This window comes from Suricata suricatta, chromosome 3 (genome assembly GCF_006229205.1).
Source record: "Suricata suricatta isolate VVHF042 chromosome 3, meerkat_22Aug2017_6uvM2_HiC, whole genome shotgun sequence".
Classification (NCBI taxonomy): Eukaryota; Metazoa; Chordata; class Mammalia; order Carnivora; family Herpestidae; genus Suricata; species Suricata suricatta.
The window spans coordinates 116,422,582-116,443,018 of NC_043702.1; the positions used below are offsets into that span (position 1 = coordinate 116,422,582).

General features: G+C 44.6%; 1 protein-coding gene across 1 annotated transcript in view; it reads right to left on the reverse strand.

Moving 5' to 3' along the window:
* DNAH14 (dynein axonemal heavy chain 14) overlaps positions 1-20,437 on the reverse strand; it is a 296,737-nt gene that overhangs the window by 104,127 nt on the left and 172,173 nt on the right. Inside the window, exons 44-53 of the mRNA XM_029934922.1 lie at positions 16,796-16,954; positions 15,297-15,429; positions 13,736-13,797; positions 12,645-12,832; positions 11,342-11,470; positions 9,644-9,781; positions 8,085-8,252; positions 6,791-6,961; positions 3,935-4,102; positions 2,968-3,060 (exon numbers count right to left, since the gene is read on the reverse strand). Of these exons, the coding sequence (XP_029790782.1) occupies positions 2,968-3,060; positions 3,935-4,102; positions 6,791-6,961; positions 8,085-8,252; positions 9,644-9,781; positions 11,342-11,470; positions 12,645-12,832; positions 13,736-13,797; positions 15,297-15,429; positions 16,796-16,954 (1,409 nt within the window). The remainder of the gene's footprint in view (positions 1-2,967; positions 3,061-3,934; positions 4,103-6,790; positions 6,962-8,084; positions 8,253-9,643; positions 9,782-11,341; positions 11,471-12,644; positions 12,833-13,735; positions 13,798-15,296; positions 15,430-16,795; positions 16,955-20,437) is intronic.

A 20,437-nucleotide genomic window follows, 5' to 3' on the forward strand; every position in this document is an offset into this window, starting at 1 on the left:
GGAGAGAGAGGGATGCAAAACTTGAGAGACTACTGAATACTGAAAACAAACTGAGGGTTAAAGCGGGGAGAAGAGGTGGAGGTGATGGAGGAGGGCACTTGTGGGGAAGAGCACTGGGTGTGGTATGGAAACTAATTTGACAATAAACTACTTAAAAAAATAAAATAAAATAAAAAGAAAAAAATCCTCTCTGTGAGGGACACTTATGAAGAAGAGCACTGGGTGTTATATGGAAACCAACTTGGTAATGAAGTATTAAAAAAATTAAAGAAAAAAAATCCTTCCTATGATCTTGGTCCTTTTACTGGAACATTTAGTGTATTTATATTTAATGTTATGATTGACATGATTTGATTTACATCTGTCATATTGGTGTTTTTTACATGTCTCGTGTCTTTTTCCCTTTTGTTTCTCCTTTACTACCTTTAGTCTTAACTCAATATTTTCTAGAGTTCTAATTCCTTTGTTTTCTATAATATAGTTTTTGAGTTATATTTTTCATGGTTTGTCTAGTAATTATACTGGATATTTTATCAATATCCTCAATTCTGACTTAATTCCAGTAAAACATAGAAACTTTGCTCCAGCAGAGCTACGTTTGTCCTTTCCTTTTTTGTGCTATTATTATAGATACTAAATCTCTATGTAATAAGCCTAATAATAGTTTTAGAATTATTGTTTTTTGCAATAATTATTGTTTTGCTGTCTTTGAAAGTAGCTGAAATATCTATTCATACTGTGTGTGGTAGGCAGGGTAGTGCCCTTGCTGCCGTCACCTCCAAATATGCCCCTAGAACCTGTGAACAGAGTACCTTATATGCAAAAAAGACTTTGCCAAGGTGATTACAATTAAGGACCTTGAAATGAGAAGAGGGTTTTGGAAAATCTGGTTGGGCCAGTCTAAATATATGAGTCCTCAAGAATAGGCCACCTTTCCCAGCTGTGGTCAGATGGAGAGACAGAGGGAGCGGTGTGACAGCTGAAGAGTCAGGGGTCAGAACGGTGCCGTGCTGCTGGCTCTGAAGACGGAGACAAGTGTCATGAGCCACAGGGAACAGGCAGCCTCCAGAAGCTTGTTTTCTTGCTGTTTGTTATTCAGTCACACAATCCAGCTCAACTAAGTACTTTGAAGAAGTCCTGTATGATTCGTTTTTTACTTTACCTATCCAACTAACCTCATTTGAATCAACTGATCTAGACTATGATTGTGTATTTTTAAAAAATCTGTTCTAAAATCTTCTTCATGGAGTCATTATACTCCCTCCAGCTGCTTCTCCCTGCTGAAGCCTCAAGCTAGGCCAGCCTCCTGGCATATTGCTGGTTTTGTTTTTCTTTAATGCTAGCTGTAATTTTTTGTTTTTGCTTTTATTTTTTAAAAATAAAAAGATTTATTATGAGAGAGAGAGAGAGCGCGAGAGAGCGAGAGAGCGTGCGCAGGCACAATAGCGAGGGATAGGGGCAGAGAGAATCCCAAGCAGGCTCCATGCTGTCAGTGCAAAGCCCAATGGCGGGGCTCAATTCCACAACTGTGAGGTCATGACCTGAGCTGAAATCAAGAGTCGGAACTCAACTGAGCCACCCGAGCACCCCCATTTTACTGTTTTACGCAACTGAACCCCAGTGCTGGCTTGACTCAGGGCAAAAATCTATTTATGGAGTTTAACTGGGAATAGTAGATGTAGGATCAGGGGAAACAGGGACTTGTCAAGCTCTAGCTTGTATTTTTGATGGGGTCTCGGATACGATGCTCGGGTTGCGAGAAGACATGACAGGAGCCAGGCTTCCAGATGAGTGTTAGGTTTTAAAAAATTATTCTGGATGCAATCTCAGGAATTTTAGAATTGAGAACTTTTGATAAACTTGTTATTAGGAAAGAGAGAGTCATTTTGTGGTAAAAGAAGTGAACGAAGACTATGTATTATTTGGGAGTAAAAAAATAATGCATTGATAATGGAAACAAGACAGAGGAAATCAGTGCTCTTACAGAGCTTCTGTTCCAATTGTGGAGATGGATAATAAGTAAGTGACAAATTAAATATATAAGGTCAGAGAGTGCTCAGGACTAGGGAGCGGAGTCAAGGTACAAGTGACAGGGACCACGGGAGGAGCGAGGCTGCAGGAGCCCCAGGAGCTGGGAGCAGAGGGCAGATTTGAAATAGACTGTGGAAGTCGCATCACCAGCATGTACCGATGACCTGGTGTGGGGTGTGACAGAGACAGCAAAAGAGCGAGGGGTTCCTGGGTTTCTGGCCAGAGCAGATCTACACTGGTGTCATTTATGAGATGAGAGACGTTAGTAAAGTGAGGATTTTGGTGGAGAAAGTATTTGCTTTTGTGTTTTTGCTTCAATTTTTCAATTTTTAACTCCTTTTAATTAGTTTTGCACATGTCTGTTTACAGAAAGCTCTGGTACTTCTGGGAAAAAATGGTGTGAAGTAAATAGTTATAAACAACAAAAGTATAAAACAGATGAGCAAGAAGCATAAACGATGGCTTAAATGCTCACAAATGACGTGACGTAAGTGGCCAAATATGTTGGATTTCATCTAGCCTTCTGGAAGCTTTTCTCTCCTCCAATTATGTGGGGACTGTCCAAAAATCTAGCCCCCGCTTGTTTTCATTGCAAGTAGAACTCTATGCAAAGACTCATGTTTCTAAGTCAACCCTCCAGTTAATGCACTGTTTTCAAAGTCAAGATTTACCTGCAGACTTAGTGCTGAGGGCACATGACAGACGGTGGCAGCGCCATTGCCTGCCTTCCAAAACCAAGCATTTTAAATGTGCAGATACAATTCTTACACAAACCCTACAGAGGAAAATGGTCTTGCTGTGGGACTCGATGGCTGGAAGCTTCCACAAATACAAAGCTGGGATAAACAGGACTTCTGTAAGCGAGGTAGATTCTATCAGATCTCCTCAATTTCTACTTTGCAAACTTAAGAATATCTGAGCCATTAAAATCCCTACCAGTAACATGTGACTCCCCGGCTGCCGGAGGATCCTGGCCGCTCTTGCAATGTGTTGGATGGCTTCCTTGAAGAACACCAGGGGATGAAAAGTCTGGCGGAGGAAAGGGGTCACGTAAACTGTTTGGAGGCACAGACAAATCACGTGTTCACTGCAGTTGTGCACACAGGGACCTAGCAGTGAGAGTGAGTATCCTCTGATCCTGTTAACCAGGTCACATGGGTGCAAGGTCAACGTGTGCCATGAGGCCTGTCCCTGCATCAGTGTTCCCATGGGCATGCCTGGGAGGGGGGGAGGTACGGCTCGAGAGAAGAGTAGGAAAGGGTACGGGCCCAAGAGAGGAGGAGGGGTTACAGGCTGGAGAGAGGAAGAGGGAGGGGTATGGGCTGGAGAGACAAGGAGAAGGGGGGGTGCGGGCTGGAGAGAGAAGGAGGAGGAGGGGTATGGGTTGAAGAGAGGAGGAGAAGGGGTGTATGGGTTAGAGAGAGAAGGAGGAGGAGGGTTTACAGGCTGGAGAGAGGAGGAGGGGGGGTATGGGCTGTAGAGAGGAGAGGGGTAGACCACAGTATCGGGGCTGTGTCTCTACTGCCCTGTCTTGGGGTGGGACACTGTGGGGGTGGGGGAAAGGAGGGCTCCCAGGAACTTGGGTCATGGCATCTGTGACTTTGATGGCACCTCCATGCAGACACTGTTCTGCCCACGATGGAAGGGGTGCTGCTCCCTATGTGGCCTTGGCCTCTCTCGCATCTCTTAGCTCCACTCGCTCTGCTCACACAGCCCCCACAGCCTGAGTCAGGCACCTGTCTTATGAGGCCAAGGCCAGCACCGGGCGGTGGAACACTGCAGTTCCATGGTCCACCTGATGAGGGCACACTCTTCCCCTGCTCCTTCTTACGTTGGCACCCACATGCACACACACGCACACTCACGCACAGCACTCCTCGGATTTCACAGGGTGTGTCTGTACCTCCGAAGATGTTGAACTTAACCTCATCTGGAACTCACTCAGCACACTGGTGAGTTTGTTATAGTCATTGGTGCTCTGATACATCTTCTTCCTGTGAGGCTTGTTTATATCCAAGAAATCCACAAATACAGTTGAGTCGTTCATCAGTTTCTCTTTGGTCCAATTAACCTATTATAAGATCATAATTGAGTAGTATGTGTTAATAGCAAAACTCTACTTGTTATCAAGGCGAATGCAATACATCTGCTCCAGAGAAGCTCTGGGGACAACGGATGGGGGGCTTCTTAACCTTCTTGTGCGGTGGATGCCTTCAGGCAGTGAGGTGTAGGGGGCCTTTCTCAGAATGGTATTTTAAATGCAGAGAGTGACATCCACGGGGCGCAAAGGAAACCACACGTACTGACGCGGACTTCCATCTAAGGACTCCCCAAAGGCCTATGGGCCTAAGAGTCCCTGCTGTGTAAATAGCAACTTGAAGTCTCAGGAACAATCAAAACCAAAGAGCCTTCCCTTATTTATTCACACGTTAAGTGCCACCATGCACTGGGAGCGGGGGCAGGACAGTTCTGTCACGGCTGTGGTGGTGGTTTCGCAAACCCACGCCTGTGATGATGCTTCCCAGACAAAATGCCAGCTCCCTGCCTCCACACATGTGCGATTAAACACTGGTGATTCCAAACAGAGCCTCTAGTTTGGCTAAAGGCAACACGGGCATGCTTGCTGTCCCGGTCTCCTGGCAAATTCCGGTCTTTCATAGCAAGGTAACATGCTACCTCCCACCTGAAGTCTGACCACAATCCGCTCCCCGAAAACTAGGTGGGGAGAATTATTGCTTTGGTAATTTTGGAAAATTACATCATCCTAAGCTGTATGGTAGGAAGAGTCTGGAATCCTGTGAGAGTCCAGAGAAGGGGCACTCAAACTGGAAGGGTATGGTGCTGGCCGGAAAAGTCCACCAAAAGAGGAAGTGGGAGATGCAGGGTGGCCAGAATCGTGGGGGCGGGGGGGGGGGAACCCACCGAGTGGAGGCAGAGACAGGAGACTCTGTGCCGCATGCTGGCTACTAGGTGGGCCGAGGTGCCGAGGTTTCTGGTACCCATGTGGGCTTGGGTGGGAACGCCAGCCGAGGCAGGAAACAATGGGCCAGGGTGTACAGGTGGCACAGTGGGCACAGCGGACAGATACCGGCTCGGTCTCGCAAGTGGTTCTGAGCATTGAGCAGGAAGCACCCCGGGGAGCAGGGGGCAGATCTGGACAGCAAACCATGGTCTGGCTTTGTAGTTCAGGTTCTTTCTGCCAGACCACCTGTCCTTATTTGAAGCATCAATGTAAGGTCTAGTTCTTTCCTGTAGTGTAATGCTTACATTTACTGGGCACTTATTACACATCAGAAGCTGTTCTAAACATTTACAAAAATTAGTGCCATTCTCACCACAGCCTCGAGGTGGGGGCGCTGGTGACCCCCAGGAGGCCACGAGGGAGAACTGAATGCTGGCCAAGCCCCGAGAGACTCCACAACAGAGTGGAGGCTGAGCTGAATGTGGACTACCCCTGGGTACTTAGCAGACAGATTATTTTATTTACTAGATGTTAACAAAAAGATTGGAGGACAGAGTGATATGTGTTAATATGAAGACCTCAAGAGGAATCTGGACTGAGGAGCAGAGAACTTGGATTGGAAGAAAATAAGGATTGAGACTGTCTAGAGAATAGTTAAAAAAAATTTTTTTTTAAATTTTTTGAAAGACAGAGCACAAGCAGGGGAGGGGGAAAGAGAGGGAGACACAGAATCTGAAGCAGGTTCCAGGGTCTGAGCCGTCAGCACAGAGCCCGATCGATGCAGGACTCAAACTCATGGACCACGAGATCATGACCTGAGATGAAGTTGGATACCCAACTGACTGAGCCCCTTAGGCACCCCTAGAAACTATTTTCAAAAGCTTTCTGAATTTGTGACTTGCATGAAAATTACATTCGTTCACAAACACAGATTGACATATATGTGCACGTGTTATATTCCGAGTTTACGTGCATGTGTGTATCTCTACGGATAAGGTTTGTGCTCCAAAATTTTTTTTACTGTTGTAGATATAGTAGTACCTTCGAATTCATTATGTGTCCGAGTCTCCTGCAAATGGGCTGAAAGAAAGTGGCACCGCCAAAGGAGAGAGGAAAGAACAGAGTCACCTCTGGAAAGGGATTCCAAAGCGTCTCCAGAATTCTCCTGAGAGAAGCCCGGCCCAAGCTCGCCCCTCTGCTTCCTTACAACCCTCGCAGGCCAATCCACAGAACTGCCTCCCTTCCTTCGGGACTCGGACAACAGGGCACCTGGGAGAGCCAAGTTCAAGGGGGTGCAGGTACAGAGAGGGCGCACGCCTGCCTGGCCTGGAGCAAAACGAGCAGCCTCAGAGCTCACGGAGGCCATGCGCACAAGTGGAGGCCTCCAGACCTGATCATTTCCATCACAGCAAATCCAGACTTACTTGGACATTATCAAGTGAAAAATGGGATTGTTATAAAGTTCCTTTTTTAATACTACAGAAATGTCTGAGGGGGAACCTGGGGGGCTCGGTCGGTTGAGCATCTGTGTGACTCTTGATTTTGGCTCAGGTCATGATCTCAAGGTTCATGGGATCAAGCCCTGTGTTGGGCTCCGTGCTCAGCATACAGCCCGTCTGAGATTCTCTGTCTCCCTCTGCCCCTTCCCCTGCTTGTGCTCACACTCTCTAAAATAATTAAAATTTTAAAAAATAATTTAAAATTTTTAAAAAATTAAAATAAAGGTCTGAGGATTTTTAGAAAACAGTACTTTTGCCCAAGATACCATTTGAAATACTTTTTAAAAAATAAGTTTACCTGAAAATAATTCTCAAGTTCCTTTGAAAGAATCTGATAGAAAAGCCCCTTCTCAGGATCATCGATCAAGCGATCATGGAACACTCGAGTGGCCTCGTGAGCAAGGAACAGGGCCACCATCTCTTTAGAGTTGATGATGGCCTTCTCAGCCTGCAGTAAGCCTAGGAGAAGCTGTTAGAGATCGTAACATGAGGTTTCCTTTTTTTTTTTTAATGTTTTTTAAAATTTATTTTTGAGAGACAGAGAGAGACAGTATGAACAGGGGAGGGGCAGAGAGAGAGGGAGACACAGAATTTGAAGACAGGCTCCAGGCTCTGAGCTGTCAGCACACAGCCTGACCCGGGGCTCGAACTCATGAACTGTGAGATCATGACCTGAGCTGAAGCTGGACGCTCAGCCAACTGAGCCACCCAGGCGCCCGAGGTTTCCTTTTTAACATGAGAAGGCAGGATGTGAAGTGAAGTTTTGCATGTTTATGATTCCGTAAAAATAGAAGCAATTATTCAAGGTAAGAATTGTCCAGTTCTACATGCAACAAATAAGTTTTGAGGAGATGGACAGGTTACAAGTCAGGCAAAGAAGGCATGGCGTCCACCCTGGAGGGACAGGGTCTGAGGACCAACCCCTAAGCCAAGCCCCATGAACGCCTCACCAGCATGGGAAGCCCCGAGTCTGGACGTTGGTACAAACCTGGAGGGCGGGGGCTGAGGGTGACCGAGGTGTGCTTCTTCCCATTGGTACGGGAATCCTATGATTGTGACCTGGGATTCTAACAGGATATGCACTATCTTGGACTATGGTCCATGGCAAGGAGAGAAAGATCAAATGCAAAATAGCTTTTCTTCGCATTTTCATTCAGAAAATTATTCGATCGAGGCTAACGACCGAGTCAGCAGTGCTGGCTGACAACATGTCCCGCCGTAAAGAGCAAGGCTCGTGGGGATTCAGCACATTTATGAAATGCATGTAGGCTCGCATTTCCTGAGAGCTGCAGTACCATCTCAGAAACAGAGCCAACCCCACATCTGTGCCTTCCCTGCTGAGAATCTCAATATGGTCTTAGCAGCGCCATCGCCGAATTCTCCACATGGAATTATCTTAATGATTCTTTTTTACATGGCTCCTAGGATAAGAGGCTAATGAATAGCAAAATGAACCAACCTGGATTTTCCTTTTCCCTCTTCTAATAATTGCATGTTGATGGCAGAGAAATGGAGAAAGGGTCGAGTTAGTAAAAGTACATCTGCTCAACGTAAAATGTACCGTGAAACCAGAGGGTGAATTGAAAACACACCTTAAACACGTCTCGAAGGTTAAACATGTAGTGGCACTTGGCGGGAGTCGGCAGCATGTTCCGGCATACGTGGTGATACAGGGCCAGTGAGCAGGATGTCATTTGATCCTGATATCTCTGGATGTGGATGGGGAAGTTGTTGATGGAGAAATACATTCCCAAATGGGCCTTTAGGAAGAAATGGTAGGGTTAACCCCCAATTTTAAGCATGATCCTTCCTAGACACTCCCTTCTAGAAAGGAGAGGCGTGTACTCTCATGGAGGATTAATGGCATCGTGTTGCAAACTGGGGAAAATTCCAGCCGGTCCGAGTTTGGTGAATGATCTAGAGGCATGTGCTGTGTGCTCTCTGGGGAGGATTTGTGCCCCACTTGTGTGCACCCTGCCAGGAGCCCTAGAACCTCTTCCACTTCTCTGCTCGCCAACAGAGGCCATGAGATGAAACAGAAAGTGATACAACCATTACCTCAGTCTGGGTTCATGTACACATGTACAGACATATATATACATGTACACACATGTTCTTCTACATCAGGATATTCTTTTAGATGTGGGTCACTGTGCAGAATTGCCAAGTGCTTTTTGAAAAACAGATTGAAAATTAGTATTTAAAATTTATATTATAAAGAAGAAAAACACATAATTAGTTTTGAAGAAATTAGTACTCTTGCAGATGTATCTTTCTTTGAAAAATTTTTAGTGTTTGTATTTACTTTTGAGAGAGAGACAGAGACAGAACATGAGCAGGGAAGGGGCAGAGAGAGAGGGAGACACAGAATCCGAAGCAGGCTCCAGGCTCTGAGCTGTCAGCACAGAGCCCGATGCGGGGCTCAAATTCACAAAGCATGAGATCATGAGCTGAGCTGTGGTCAGACGCTTAACTAACTGAACCATCCAGGTGCCCTCCAGATTTATTTTTCTAATCAAACTAATTTCAAGTTGAGCCATTTCTCTAATAAGGTGTTTCAGATTTTTTTCTCTCATTTTTTATTCTATCAAGAAACAAAAGGAAGAAATCAATTTGGCAAAAATCCAGGTGGGCTGGTGAATAATGCAGCTCCTTGAGCTCCAGCCCAGAGACACTGGGTCAGAGTCCTGTCAAGATGGGGTCTGGGGGTTTTGGTTGTAAAGATGCATTAAAGGTGCACCACAGGTGTTTCTCGGGCCACCTGGGGGGCTTGATTTTGACTCCAGTCATGATCTCAATGTTCATGGGATCGAGTCCTGTGTTGGGCTCTGTGCTGACAGCGGGGAGCTTGCTTGGGATGCTCTCTCTCCCTCTCTCTCTACCTCTCCCCTGCTCATGCTCTGTCTCTCTCTCAAAATAAATAAACTAAAAAAATATTTTAAAAAGTGTGCACCACATGTATTTCTGATGCACACCGACATGGTTTTGCTAGTTAGAGACAAATGACAACCATGGCAGAGAATGTGGGAGAAGGGGGTGAAACCTGCCCCTGAAGGGAACTTTCGTTCCATGTCAGTTTTAAGTCTCGTGTTTTCTCTCACATCGTGGAACTAAAATTCTTTCTCAGTAGATAACGGAGTGGGCAGGTTACCTGGAAAATGGTACATAAGGCGCTCTGTGGAGGCTGCGGCAGCACCAGGATGGAAAAGTGTTTGAGGAGACGTGGGCTGATGTGCCTCCTCGCTGCCGGAGGGCCACAAGCCGCGACCAGAGAAAGATCTTGAATGCTCTGCAGGCAGAGGGAAGAGGACACGTACATGGGCCTGCAGAAGGTGAAATACCCCCCACTTCCCAGCCCCCAATGAACACAAGATCTACATTTGTTTAGACAGAAAAAATCCCTTACTGCAAAAACAAAAATTATGGTGGTAACAAATTGATGTTCTTAGAAGTAACCAAAATCCTAAACTGTAATTCCAAGTCATGTTACTTCTAGGAGACTTCCTAAAGGTCATCAAGAAATAGCATATCCTTTAAAAAGCAATGACTGGAAAATAAGCAACATGTTACTGAGGCTAGAGGAGAGGACCTGGTGATGAGCCGGGAGCCAGAGGAACATGGTGGTGTCTCCAGGGTTAGCTTGGGGACACACTGTCACCTCACAACACATCACAACAGCCCAGCCCCACAGAGCTGGGCGGGGCCCAGCACAAGGGGCTGTCCTGAACAAGTCTGTTTCTGCCTGGGGTCCTGGCCCAGCCACAGAAACCTCACAAAAGGCTGGTTTCGCTTTCTTCTCAGTTCCAGAACTTCTCCAGGCTGGTTTCCAGCCCCATTTCTTGCGCTGTTTTTTGTCCTCATCTCCTGGATTCTCCCCAAGCTATCTCTGGGTTTTCCCCTCCACCGTGGGTCCCTCTGGCATCTGAGCTGACACCACTCACCAGCCAGGGTGCTGTCCAGGACCCTAGGCCGAAGTTCGTCCAAGACACAAAACCGTTTGTAATGCGACCATCTAATTCTGCAGATACAGTCTGTTCTGGAGCACAGGGCTTGTGATTTCCAGAGAAGGAACCGAATGAGGCATGTGCATTTCCTTTTCAGAAAACTTAAGCCATTCTGTTTTGGCTCCAAATTAACAAAAATAATCGCACAGGAACAGCTCCCAGGCATTTGTTGAACTTTGCAATATGGCTGAAGATCCCTGATCTCTGTTCTTGAAAATACAGATGAAGAGGGGCACCTGGGGGCTCAGTCGGTTAAGCGTCCGATCTGGGCTCAGGTCATGATCTCATGGTTCATGGGTTTGAGACCCCCAGGTCAGGCTCTGTGCTGACAGCTCAGAGCCTGGAGCCTGCTTCAGATTCTGTGTCTCCCTCTCCCTCTGCCCTTCCCCCACTCCCCGTCAAAAAGAAACATTAGGAAAAATTAAAAAAAAAAAAAGAAAGAAAGAAAGATGAAGAGTAGTCTTCCATAGAGGGTAAGGATGTATTTGTCAGAGCACATTTTCACCAGCTTTCCTCATATGCGTTAACTGCTGAGGCACCAAAAAGTCCGGTTAACAGCTGATATGATTAGTAATAGTGAGCATTTACATATACCCAGAAATCAAGCCTCTAGGACACTTGTAATTTTTACCAGTATTTAATCTCACTACAATGATTCTCATCAGCCCACAGACCTATGCCAAGTTGCAAAGATGTCATTGGTTAAATTAGGGTTTCAGACTTGTTCTATATGGTCATTTGACTGGATTTTCTGAATTTCTCAATTCACTCAGCACTGTTATAAATATTTAATTAACTGTTGAGGAACAACAGTTAACGTGAACAATATCTTAGATCCACCGAACCTTCCATGTGAGCGTCTTGGTGTCGTAAAGTCCTCCCAAATCCAGCAGCTGTCTGATGAACTCCAGGGGGGGCTGGACCCCGTACATGTCTGATTCGGGCATGTTCAGGTCATCAATGAAAATTACAATCTTGAGGAAGACAAAGGGTTTTAGAACACAAGTTAGTATTGCCTTTCTTTAAATTACCAATTATGAAGAGTAATTATGCTGTGGAGTGAGAACAAAGTTATGTGTCACGAAGGCCCTATTTTTCTAGTGAGAGGCAGCAGCCCAAATTCCATTGTGGGGACAGGATTTCAGAACACAACATGTTTTCAGAAGAGCGGAAACTACTCCATGAGATCCTTCTCTTGGTACCCTTCCCTGAGGATGTGGGTAATTTCTCTCTTTCTGTCATGTTCAGAATAAGACAGCAGGCCCTCAGCCGTTACTCAACGGTGAGCCCCGTGTCATCAAACCCAGACTTAGCAAGTTGTCTGCTCTGTCCAGAATGGAATCTTAAGCCAGACCCTCAGCACGTGAGGTCCTCTGGCCGGTGGAACGTGCCACCCTGGAGGAAAGTGAGACCACCATGACCAACCGCTGCTGGGCTGGAGTAACCTCCTTGCGCCCGTGCCCTCCTGCCTGTAAAAGTCTTTCATTTTGTGCAGCTCCTCGGAGCTCCTTTCTGTCTCCTGGATGAATGCCTCGCAGATTCACGAGTAACTGAATAAAGCCGATAAATGTGAAAAATTTACTCAGTGGAATTGTGGTTTTTAATGGTCCCAATCCACGGTCATGGGAAGAAAATGTGGTCTAATATACTGTTCCCAAACCAAAGGCTCTAACACATTTTCCTGTCTTTTCTGGTCACATTTAATGTAGATTCCAGAAACTTCTTTCAACTTTAGTAATCCGGAATTAGTATAATTCATCATGTTGGAGATGGTATTATACTTATTTTAAAACCAAAGCCTCCATGGGGTGCCTGGGTGGCTCAGTTGGTTAAGCGTCTGACTTCGGCTCAGGTCATGATCATGGGGTTTGAACCCCACGTCAGGCTCTGTGGTGACAGCTCAGGACCTGGAGCCTGCTTCTGATTCTGTGTCTCCCTCCCTCTCTGCCCCTCCCTGACTCGTGCTGTCTCCCTCAAAAATAAATAAATGTTAAAAAAATTAAAACGAAAACCCAAAGCCTCTGTTATAAACTGCATTTTCTAGTAAAGTGCAGGACTCTATGTTACACTTATCCTTTTCTGCTTATTACTATTAATTAAACCGAATCACATCACGTGAAGCAGGTCAGCAGACATGGGGGGTTTTACCCGGTTGCTCTTTGGTGCCCCAAGACTGTCTTTCGTCCTTCTGACTAACTTCTTAAGGATCATCTCCTTAGCTTTGGCGGCGCTCATATTGATGCTGAAATTTATTGTTGAGGTGATAATTCCTTTATTATTATTTTTCGATGAACTTTCATCAGCTTTGACTTCTGGCTTTTTAATAGTCTTCCCATCTGTTATGCCAAATAGGGAAAGAAACACAAATTTAGAGTACTTTAAGAATATTCATCATTTATTTTAAGGTGTTGGGAAATATGAAAATGACATAATTTTACATTGTTGTCCTTTTCAAGACATTGATCTGAGGACAGCTCAGTGAGAGGAATGTTTCCAGCAACTTCCCTGCTCGTATGGGGCATGCAGCATCTCTGCCACCATGGCCACGTGCTATGGGATGAGAGCCACGAACTCTCTGTACATTTCTGCACAACTGACACGGGTAACTTTCTATGACTTAAAAATATTCAGGTTTGCAAGACGGTGGGCATCTGCTGAAAGACAGTGCACGTGAGAGGTGTGAAAGCAGGCCTGTCCCTAGAAGGCTTTGGAACCAGGACCCACCCATCCCCAAGTGAGGCTCGTCCACCATGGCCCCCTGGGATGGTGCGACACCCAACCTAACAGGCAAACCAGACCCCGAAACTCGTGGCAGGAATGTTGCGCAGGTCCCCCTTCCGGCAGCTCTCTCCGGTGGTCGGCTCTTGCTCTTCGGAAGTGGGGGGCCAGTCTCAGACCCCTCGGTCAGGCTCACCCGGATGAGGTTCGGGAAGCTCATCCACAACTTTAACTTCTCCACAAGCACCAGAGGACACAACAGCCCGACGCTGCCTCCAGGGACTTGGAGACCTGGTCCTGGGCCCCCCATGGGAAGCCAGAGTCCCACTTTCTGGCAAGTTGTCCATAACTATTCCAGGTTTGGGGTGGGGCTCGGCGGTTTGATGGGAGTGGATGCTTTCCGGGACTGTTGATTTGAAATCATGAGTGGAAATGTTGGTGCCGAGAGTCCTGACATGCGCTGCGTGACTTGCCTGAGCTGAGACAGGGAGCGGTTTTCACACAAGGTATTTAATATGTACCTAGACTTCCAGATGCTGCCTTTTGAGCTTCAGAGAGCAAGATGCTGATATTCTGCTTCAGGCTGTTGGACAGAAGGTTTTACAGATTCAAGATCTGCTCATTTACCAGAGTAGCCGGCTGAACAAAATATAATCAAAGTGTCACTGTGGCTGAGTTTCTCTCTCTTTCTCCTATAGGGAAACATATTTTTTCCTGTTTGTACTTCTACAGGCTAACATGGTGTCATCACTGTCACTGTGAAAACCAATACCCAAAGTTATCAACACAGATTTACTCTAAAACAAACCGGACAGGGGCACCTGGGGGGGTCAGGTCATGATCTCACCGCTTGTGAGTTCAAGCCCCGCGTTTGGGCTCTGTGCTGATAGCCCAGAGCCTAGAGCCTGCTTTGGATTCTATGTCTCCCTCCCTCTCTCTGCCCAAACCCCACGTGTGCTCTGTCTCTGTCTCCCAAAAATAAATAAACATTAAAAAAATGTTTTTTAAATAAACCGGACAAATTCCTAGGATGCCAGGCTATCGTTATTTCCAATGGGTAAGAAACCATTAACTCACGTGTCCCTTTATAAAATGAAAGTCCCATTCACCTCTAGTTTGGTTTTGGCTTCAGGTGTTTCTTTTTAATGTTGTCTTTCTTTATTAAAACCCACTTCAGTTTAAATAGTAAACAGAGAGTGAGATTTGTTTTTAAAGTCCACTATTTATAATAATTCATATAAGGAACGATTCCCATGTTATTAAATGTTTTCTGATTTTTTACTGCCTCATTTAGGAATAGTGGGATTCTCTTCCAGAATCGTTCATGTAACATTAGGTGACAGTGGCCCAGACCAAGAGTGGCACTGGGTAGAGACAAGTGCAGGAATTCTCCATGTCTTGGGAAGAAGGGGCAGCCGGGCTTCCCACCAGGAGACTGCCTGGAGGGCACGCACGTGTCTCTTCTGCACCTGTGCCTGGGCCCTAGGACCAGGGCTCATGCTGAGCCTGGAGAGGGCGCCGGACATGGGCATCTGACAGGAGGGCCCGACATGGCGCCGCCAGCTTATTCTGTCCAAACAACAGCGCACCTCTCTAACGTTTTAATTAACTTTAAAAATTTGCACTTTTTATTTGCACAATTTAGAACTCTTTTTCATTCCTTCTTTCTTAATTCAAGAAGGGACAGAGAGAATGGCAAAGTTCTTTGTAAAGAGTGCTTTTGTATTGGATGAGAAGAAAATGTATTTCCAGCGCAGGAAAACCCATTACATGCAACACCTCACTTGTATGTTTTAGGTGCATTTTTTTCAGGATGGAAAATAGTTCATAGGTGCACTTTGTTATGTAAAAAAATTACGATTTTAAATTTACTTATATTTAAAATAAATGTAAAAAACTCTCATTTAAAGGAATTAATCTAGGAGTTAATAGTTTAGAAAAGTAAAGATTTTCTTCTTAACTCCTCTTTTGAGTAATTCTGCATTTTTACATAACAAGTTTGCTTTTTAAAACAAGGCACATATATTAGAGCAAATTTCTTTTTTTACCAGACAAATCAAATTTAGAGTTTAAATATACAACCTTGATTTTTTAATTTCGTTATACAACAGGACTTCTCCTAAAATTGACCCATATTTCACATCAAACGCTCCAGGGCCCTCCAACTTTTCAAGCATTTGATTAATGGTAGTGGTTTTCCCAACACCAGAGTCTCCTAAGGGGAAAAAAAGACATTCACTTATATTTATGGCCCAGAAAATGAATAGATGCTAACATATTAAGATGAACCAATGACATTTTACTTGAAAATTGCATGAAAAAAATGGATTCTTTTCTTCCCTTTTTAAAATATGTGGTTAAGATTGGGTACACCAGAGAGCAAATATGAAATCCAGTCTAATTACTTACATGTCTTATAAAAGGACAGATTAGGAAGTAGTGGTTATTTTTTAAAAAATACTTTTTTTAATGTTTTATTTATTTTTGATACAGAGAGAGACAGAGCATGAGAACGGGAGGGGCAGAGAGAGAAGGAGACACAGAACCAGAAGCAGGCTCCAGGCTCTGAGCTAGCTGTCAGCACAGAGCCTGACGCCGGGCTCGAACTCACGAACGTGAGATCTGACCTGAGCGGAAGCCGGAGACTTAACCGACTGAGCCACCCAGGCGCCCTTAAAACATATTTTTAATGTTTATTTTTGAGAGAGAGAGAGAGCGAGAGAGCGAGCGAGTGAGTTGGGGAGGGGCAGAGAGAGAGGGAGACACAGAATCGGAAGCAAGCTCCAGGCTTTGAGCTGTAAGCAGAGAGCCTAACATGAGGCTCAAACTTACCAACTATGAGATCATGACCTGAGCTGAAGGTGGATCCTTACCTGACTGAAAATTTAAAAAAAAGACTGAAAAATTTTAACATTGAGTTGAGGAATTATGTGTAAGTTTAAAAAAAATCAGGCAGTTTCATTTCATTTTTTCCTCGTATGTTATTGTGTGAGTTAATTTAGCTAAGCCAATCAACGTTCCTACCATCAGGCCCCCTCTAGGGCTGTCAGCTCACAGGCTGTGAGGGCCATGCGTGTATGAATCCTGTAGTCTACTTCTGGAAATCTGGGAAGGAATGAAAACATGAAGAGACTGATAATGTACTCTGTGGGCAAACATGTGGGGAAGGGCCTTCATATACTGTTAGGAAGAACATATATTGACACATCGTGTTTAAAGCTTTTCAGGATGTATTCTCTCCCCCGCACCCCCAGTTTTAATGTAAAGTGTTTAGATTGAATACTTACTAAGCCTCTTCCTAACCCTGAAATTCTCCTGTTTTTTTTTTTTTTTAATTTATTTATTTTTGAGAAAGAGACAGATAGAGAGAGACAGAGTGTGGGAGGGGCAGAGAGAGAAGGAGACACAGAATCTGAAGCAGGCTCCAGGCTCTGAGCTGTCAGCACAGGGGACAACACAGGGCTTGAACTCACAAGCTGTGAGATCATGACCTGACCTGAAATCAAGAGTTGGACACTTACTTAGCTGACGGAGCCCCCCAGGTGCCCCTGAAATTCTCCTTCTTTAAATCTTTTTAATACCTGTGAGAAGTACAGGGCAGAAATTCCTTAAAAGAAGGCTTATGAGGAAAGTAAAGGACACTGTGTTGCTGGTGGCAATATGGGTGATGTTCTCGCCATACTCTGTGACCTTCAGGAGGTTCTCACTGGACACCTGTGGGTCAGCGAGCACTGAAGTTCCTAAGGTAAAGTTAAAAAAAAAGTTAAAAAAATGGCTTATTCATAAATGTTATCCTAATACTTTCCGGAAAAGTCTGTACAGTATAAAGCAGTATCAATATGTGCGGATAAGCCAAACCCGACACAAGTGCCTGGGTGTCCCTGCAGGTCTGGTCCACATTCACAGCTGGGGAGCCACCCCCCTGCCCCCCGTCCCTAAGTCCCTCCCGCCCCCCACTGCCCTGTGCTTCGCCCACTTACCCTCCTCCTTCCCTGCAGCGGAAGTAAGGACAGCAGCTCTCTGCATCCTTTTAAAGAACTTCGCTTCTTTGATAAGCCTTCTCCCCCCATGATCTGTCTCTTCCTTTTATTTTTTTAAATTTTTAAATGTTTATTCATTTTTTGAGAAACAGAGACAGAGCATGAGTGGGACAGGGGCAGAGAGAGAGGGACACACAGAATTCGACGCACGCTCCAGGCTCCGAGCTGCCAGCACAGAGCCTGACGTAGGGCTCGAACCCACAAACTGTGAGATCATGACCTGAGCTGAAGTCCAACGCTTAACCAACTGAGCCACCCAGGCGCCCCTCTCTCTTCCTTTCTGCTGAAATTTTCCATTGTGCAAACATGTATGTCCTAGTATCTCCAATCTTTTTATTTGTTGAACCATGGAAAACTGACACTTAGTAAAAACCTGTTGAATGTAGACAATTTTATATGAAATTAAACACGCACACACACACACACACACAGAACTAAACCAAATCTCTTTTGATCCCGCAGCTTTCTATAAATACCACCCCGATGCGTGCCCCCACCACAGAGCCAAAACTCTCAAATGGGTTAAATACAGCACAGACCTCACTTCATCTCTGAAGAGTAAGGCCCGGACTAGCAAGGACATTCACATGGAGCACAGTTCAAAGGTACATCAGGGAAATGCAACCAGTGGTCTCTTCCTTATCCCTTCATCCCAGGACTAGTCCCCACACTGTGTATTCTGTACAGCAGTTATGAACAACATAAAGACTTCTTGCTGATTAATGCTCTTCTATTTGATGCGTGTGTCACAGATCTCTTACCAGCGCCCCAGCAATGGCTAATTATTGTGCTTCCTGTCGTTTGCTGAGTTTATTCTCAGAGGCGGAGCTGCTGGGTCACTCTACACTGGCAGCTGGTTTGTGACCTTAATCTAGACTGACAAGCTGCCTTCTAGTGCCTTCATTCCCAAGCACCTCACGTGGCCAGTGGTATTTCTGAGACTCTTTCTGGATTCTTCTATGAATAAAATATGGGGTTTTGTCTTCTGTGGCATTTTCTTGTGCCAGAGCCTGGCCTGCCCCAGGACCCCTGATCTATTCTGTGCGGTGCTGAATGGAAGAGGACGTTGGGATGCTCTGATGTTTACATTCCTGCTACAGGTTTGGGTTTGAAAGCTTGAGGGTTTCCATGTCTCCTAAGCCTGCTGCCGACAATTAGGGTATGAAGAACCAGAGGAAGTGGGATGCCTCTGCTTTCCCAGAGGAGTGGCACACTGAGATACTGAGTTAGGTACGAAGGTGTTCAGGTATGGTTTTGTATGTAGCAGTAAAAGTTAAGGACAAAAATAACCAACATTAGCTGCCTTAACAAATGATACACAATTCAGAGGTTTTACAGAAATGTAAGCACCCACTAATACTTACTGTGACCAACATTATACAATAGAACGTTAGTGTAAATTAATTCAGAACTAGAGCTCTCTGGGTGCCTATAATTACAGTATCTCTGGCTGTTTTCTATCAAAGTCTTCTAATCAAACTTTGAAATTTGCCGATGAGAGAAGCCTAATCTCAAAGAAATTCAACCTCCTTTTGTATTTATTGAATTTCTTGCATTTGCAGCTTTGCCTCAACTTCAACCAGGCTCTCAGGGCACAACACTTTTCTACATCTTTCTTTTCTATACGTAAAAGCAGAAGTTTGAGAGTAAAAACCATGTAAGCATATTGTGGGTGTTTGTTAAGTCACGGTTATTTTTTTTTCCAGTTAGCATTTTCTTTTATAATCAAGGGTAGTTCTTACATATGCAGTTTTTCTTTTTTTAAAAAAATGTTTATTTTTGAGAGAGAGCGAGCGAGCATGAGCTGAGGAGGGGCAGAGAGAGGGATAGAGGACCCCAAGTGGGCTCTGGGCGGACAGTAGCCAGCCTGATGCGGGGCTCGAACTCACGTCCCATGAGATCATGACCTGAGCTGAAGTTGGACATATGACTGATTTGAGTCACCCAGGGGCCCCTGCTTTCTCTCTTTTAAAAGAGGTCCTCCCCCTTTTCTGCTTTCAGTAATCACAGCTGATTAAAATAATATATATTTCCATTAGGAAGTCTTTCAATGAACTACAACTTTACAATGCACACCGACTCAATCAAATATATTCCAGTTTCTCAGAAAGCAATGTTCAGTGGCTATTTGTTTAAAAGCATGTGGTGTAAACACAGATCTAAACTGGTCCCACTACAGATGCTGGCGAGGATGTAGAGAAATAGGGACCCTCTGGCCCTGTTGGTGGGAATGTAATCTGGTGCAGCCGCTCTGGAAAACAGTGTGGAGGTTCCTCAAAAAACTATCCATAGAACTCCCCTATGACCCAGCAATAGCACTGCTAGGGATTTACCCAGGGGATGCAGAAGTGCTGATGCATAGGAGCACATGTACCCCAATGTTCATGGCAGCACTTTCAACAATAGCCAAATCATGAAAAGAGCCTTTTTTTCTGTTTATTTATTTTTTTAACATATGCAATTATTTTCCATCATTTACACTACAGCAGTTACAATTACAGTCCAAACAGAAAAGCAAGGTAAAAAATCAAATCCCCAACTTTTATTTCATGTACTTGGACTTATACAGAAATTAGAAGGTTAAGTAACAACTAGTTAATCACCTAATTTCACAGCTATCTGAAGTGGCAATCATTATATAGCAGCTTATCTATGATACATTCAAGATAAATGATACAATTTATTACTTGCCCATAAGCTAAAACACAGCCTGCTTAATACCTTTCCTTAAATTCCACCTCTATACTACAATACACTTGAGGTCCATGCAAAAAAGTAGCTACCTTTTATATAGGAAATGGATGATTAAGTCTTTGGTGTTGTAAAAGCAACTTCATTTAAACATAACCATCCCCACCACCAAAAAAAGAAGAGGAAAAAATAAAGTAACGAAAATAATAAGGGAAAATCCCAAGACACACTTCCTAGGGGGGGAAAAAACCAAAAAAACCAAAAAACAAAAAAAACCCCAGCATGTAATTTCTGACCTTAATGGAATGTATTAAATAAGCAAATACCACCAACTAGCAAAACAAGTACCACAATGTAAAAACATTAAAAAAAAGACAACCCTCTCACATGCATAAATGAAAGATTGCACACAAAGAACTCACATCTTTTCAAGCTTCAATAGTAAATATTTTGCTACTATGTGCCACTCTGGAAAACAGTGTGGAGGTTCCT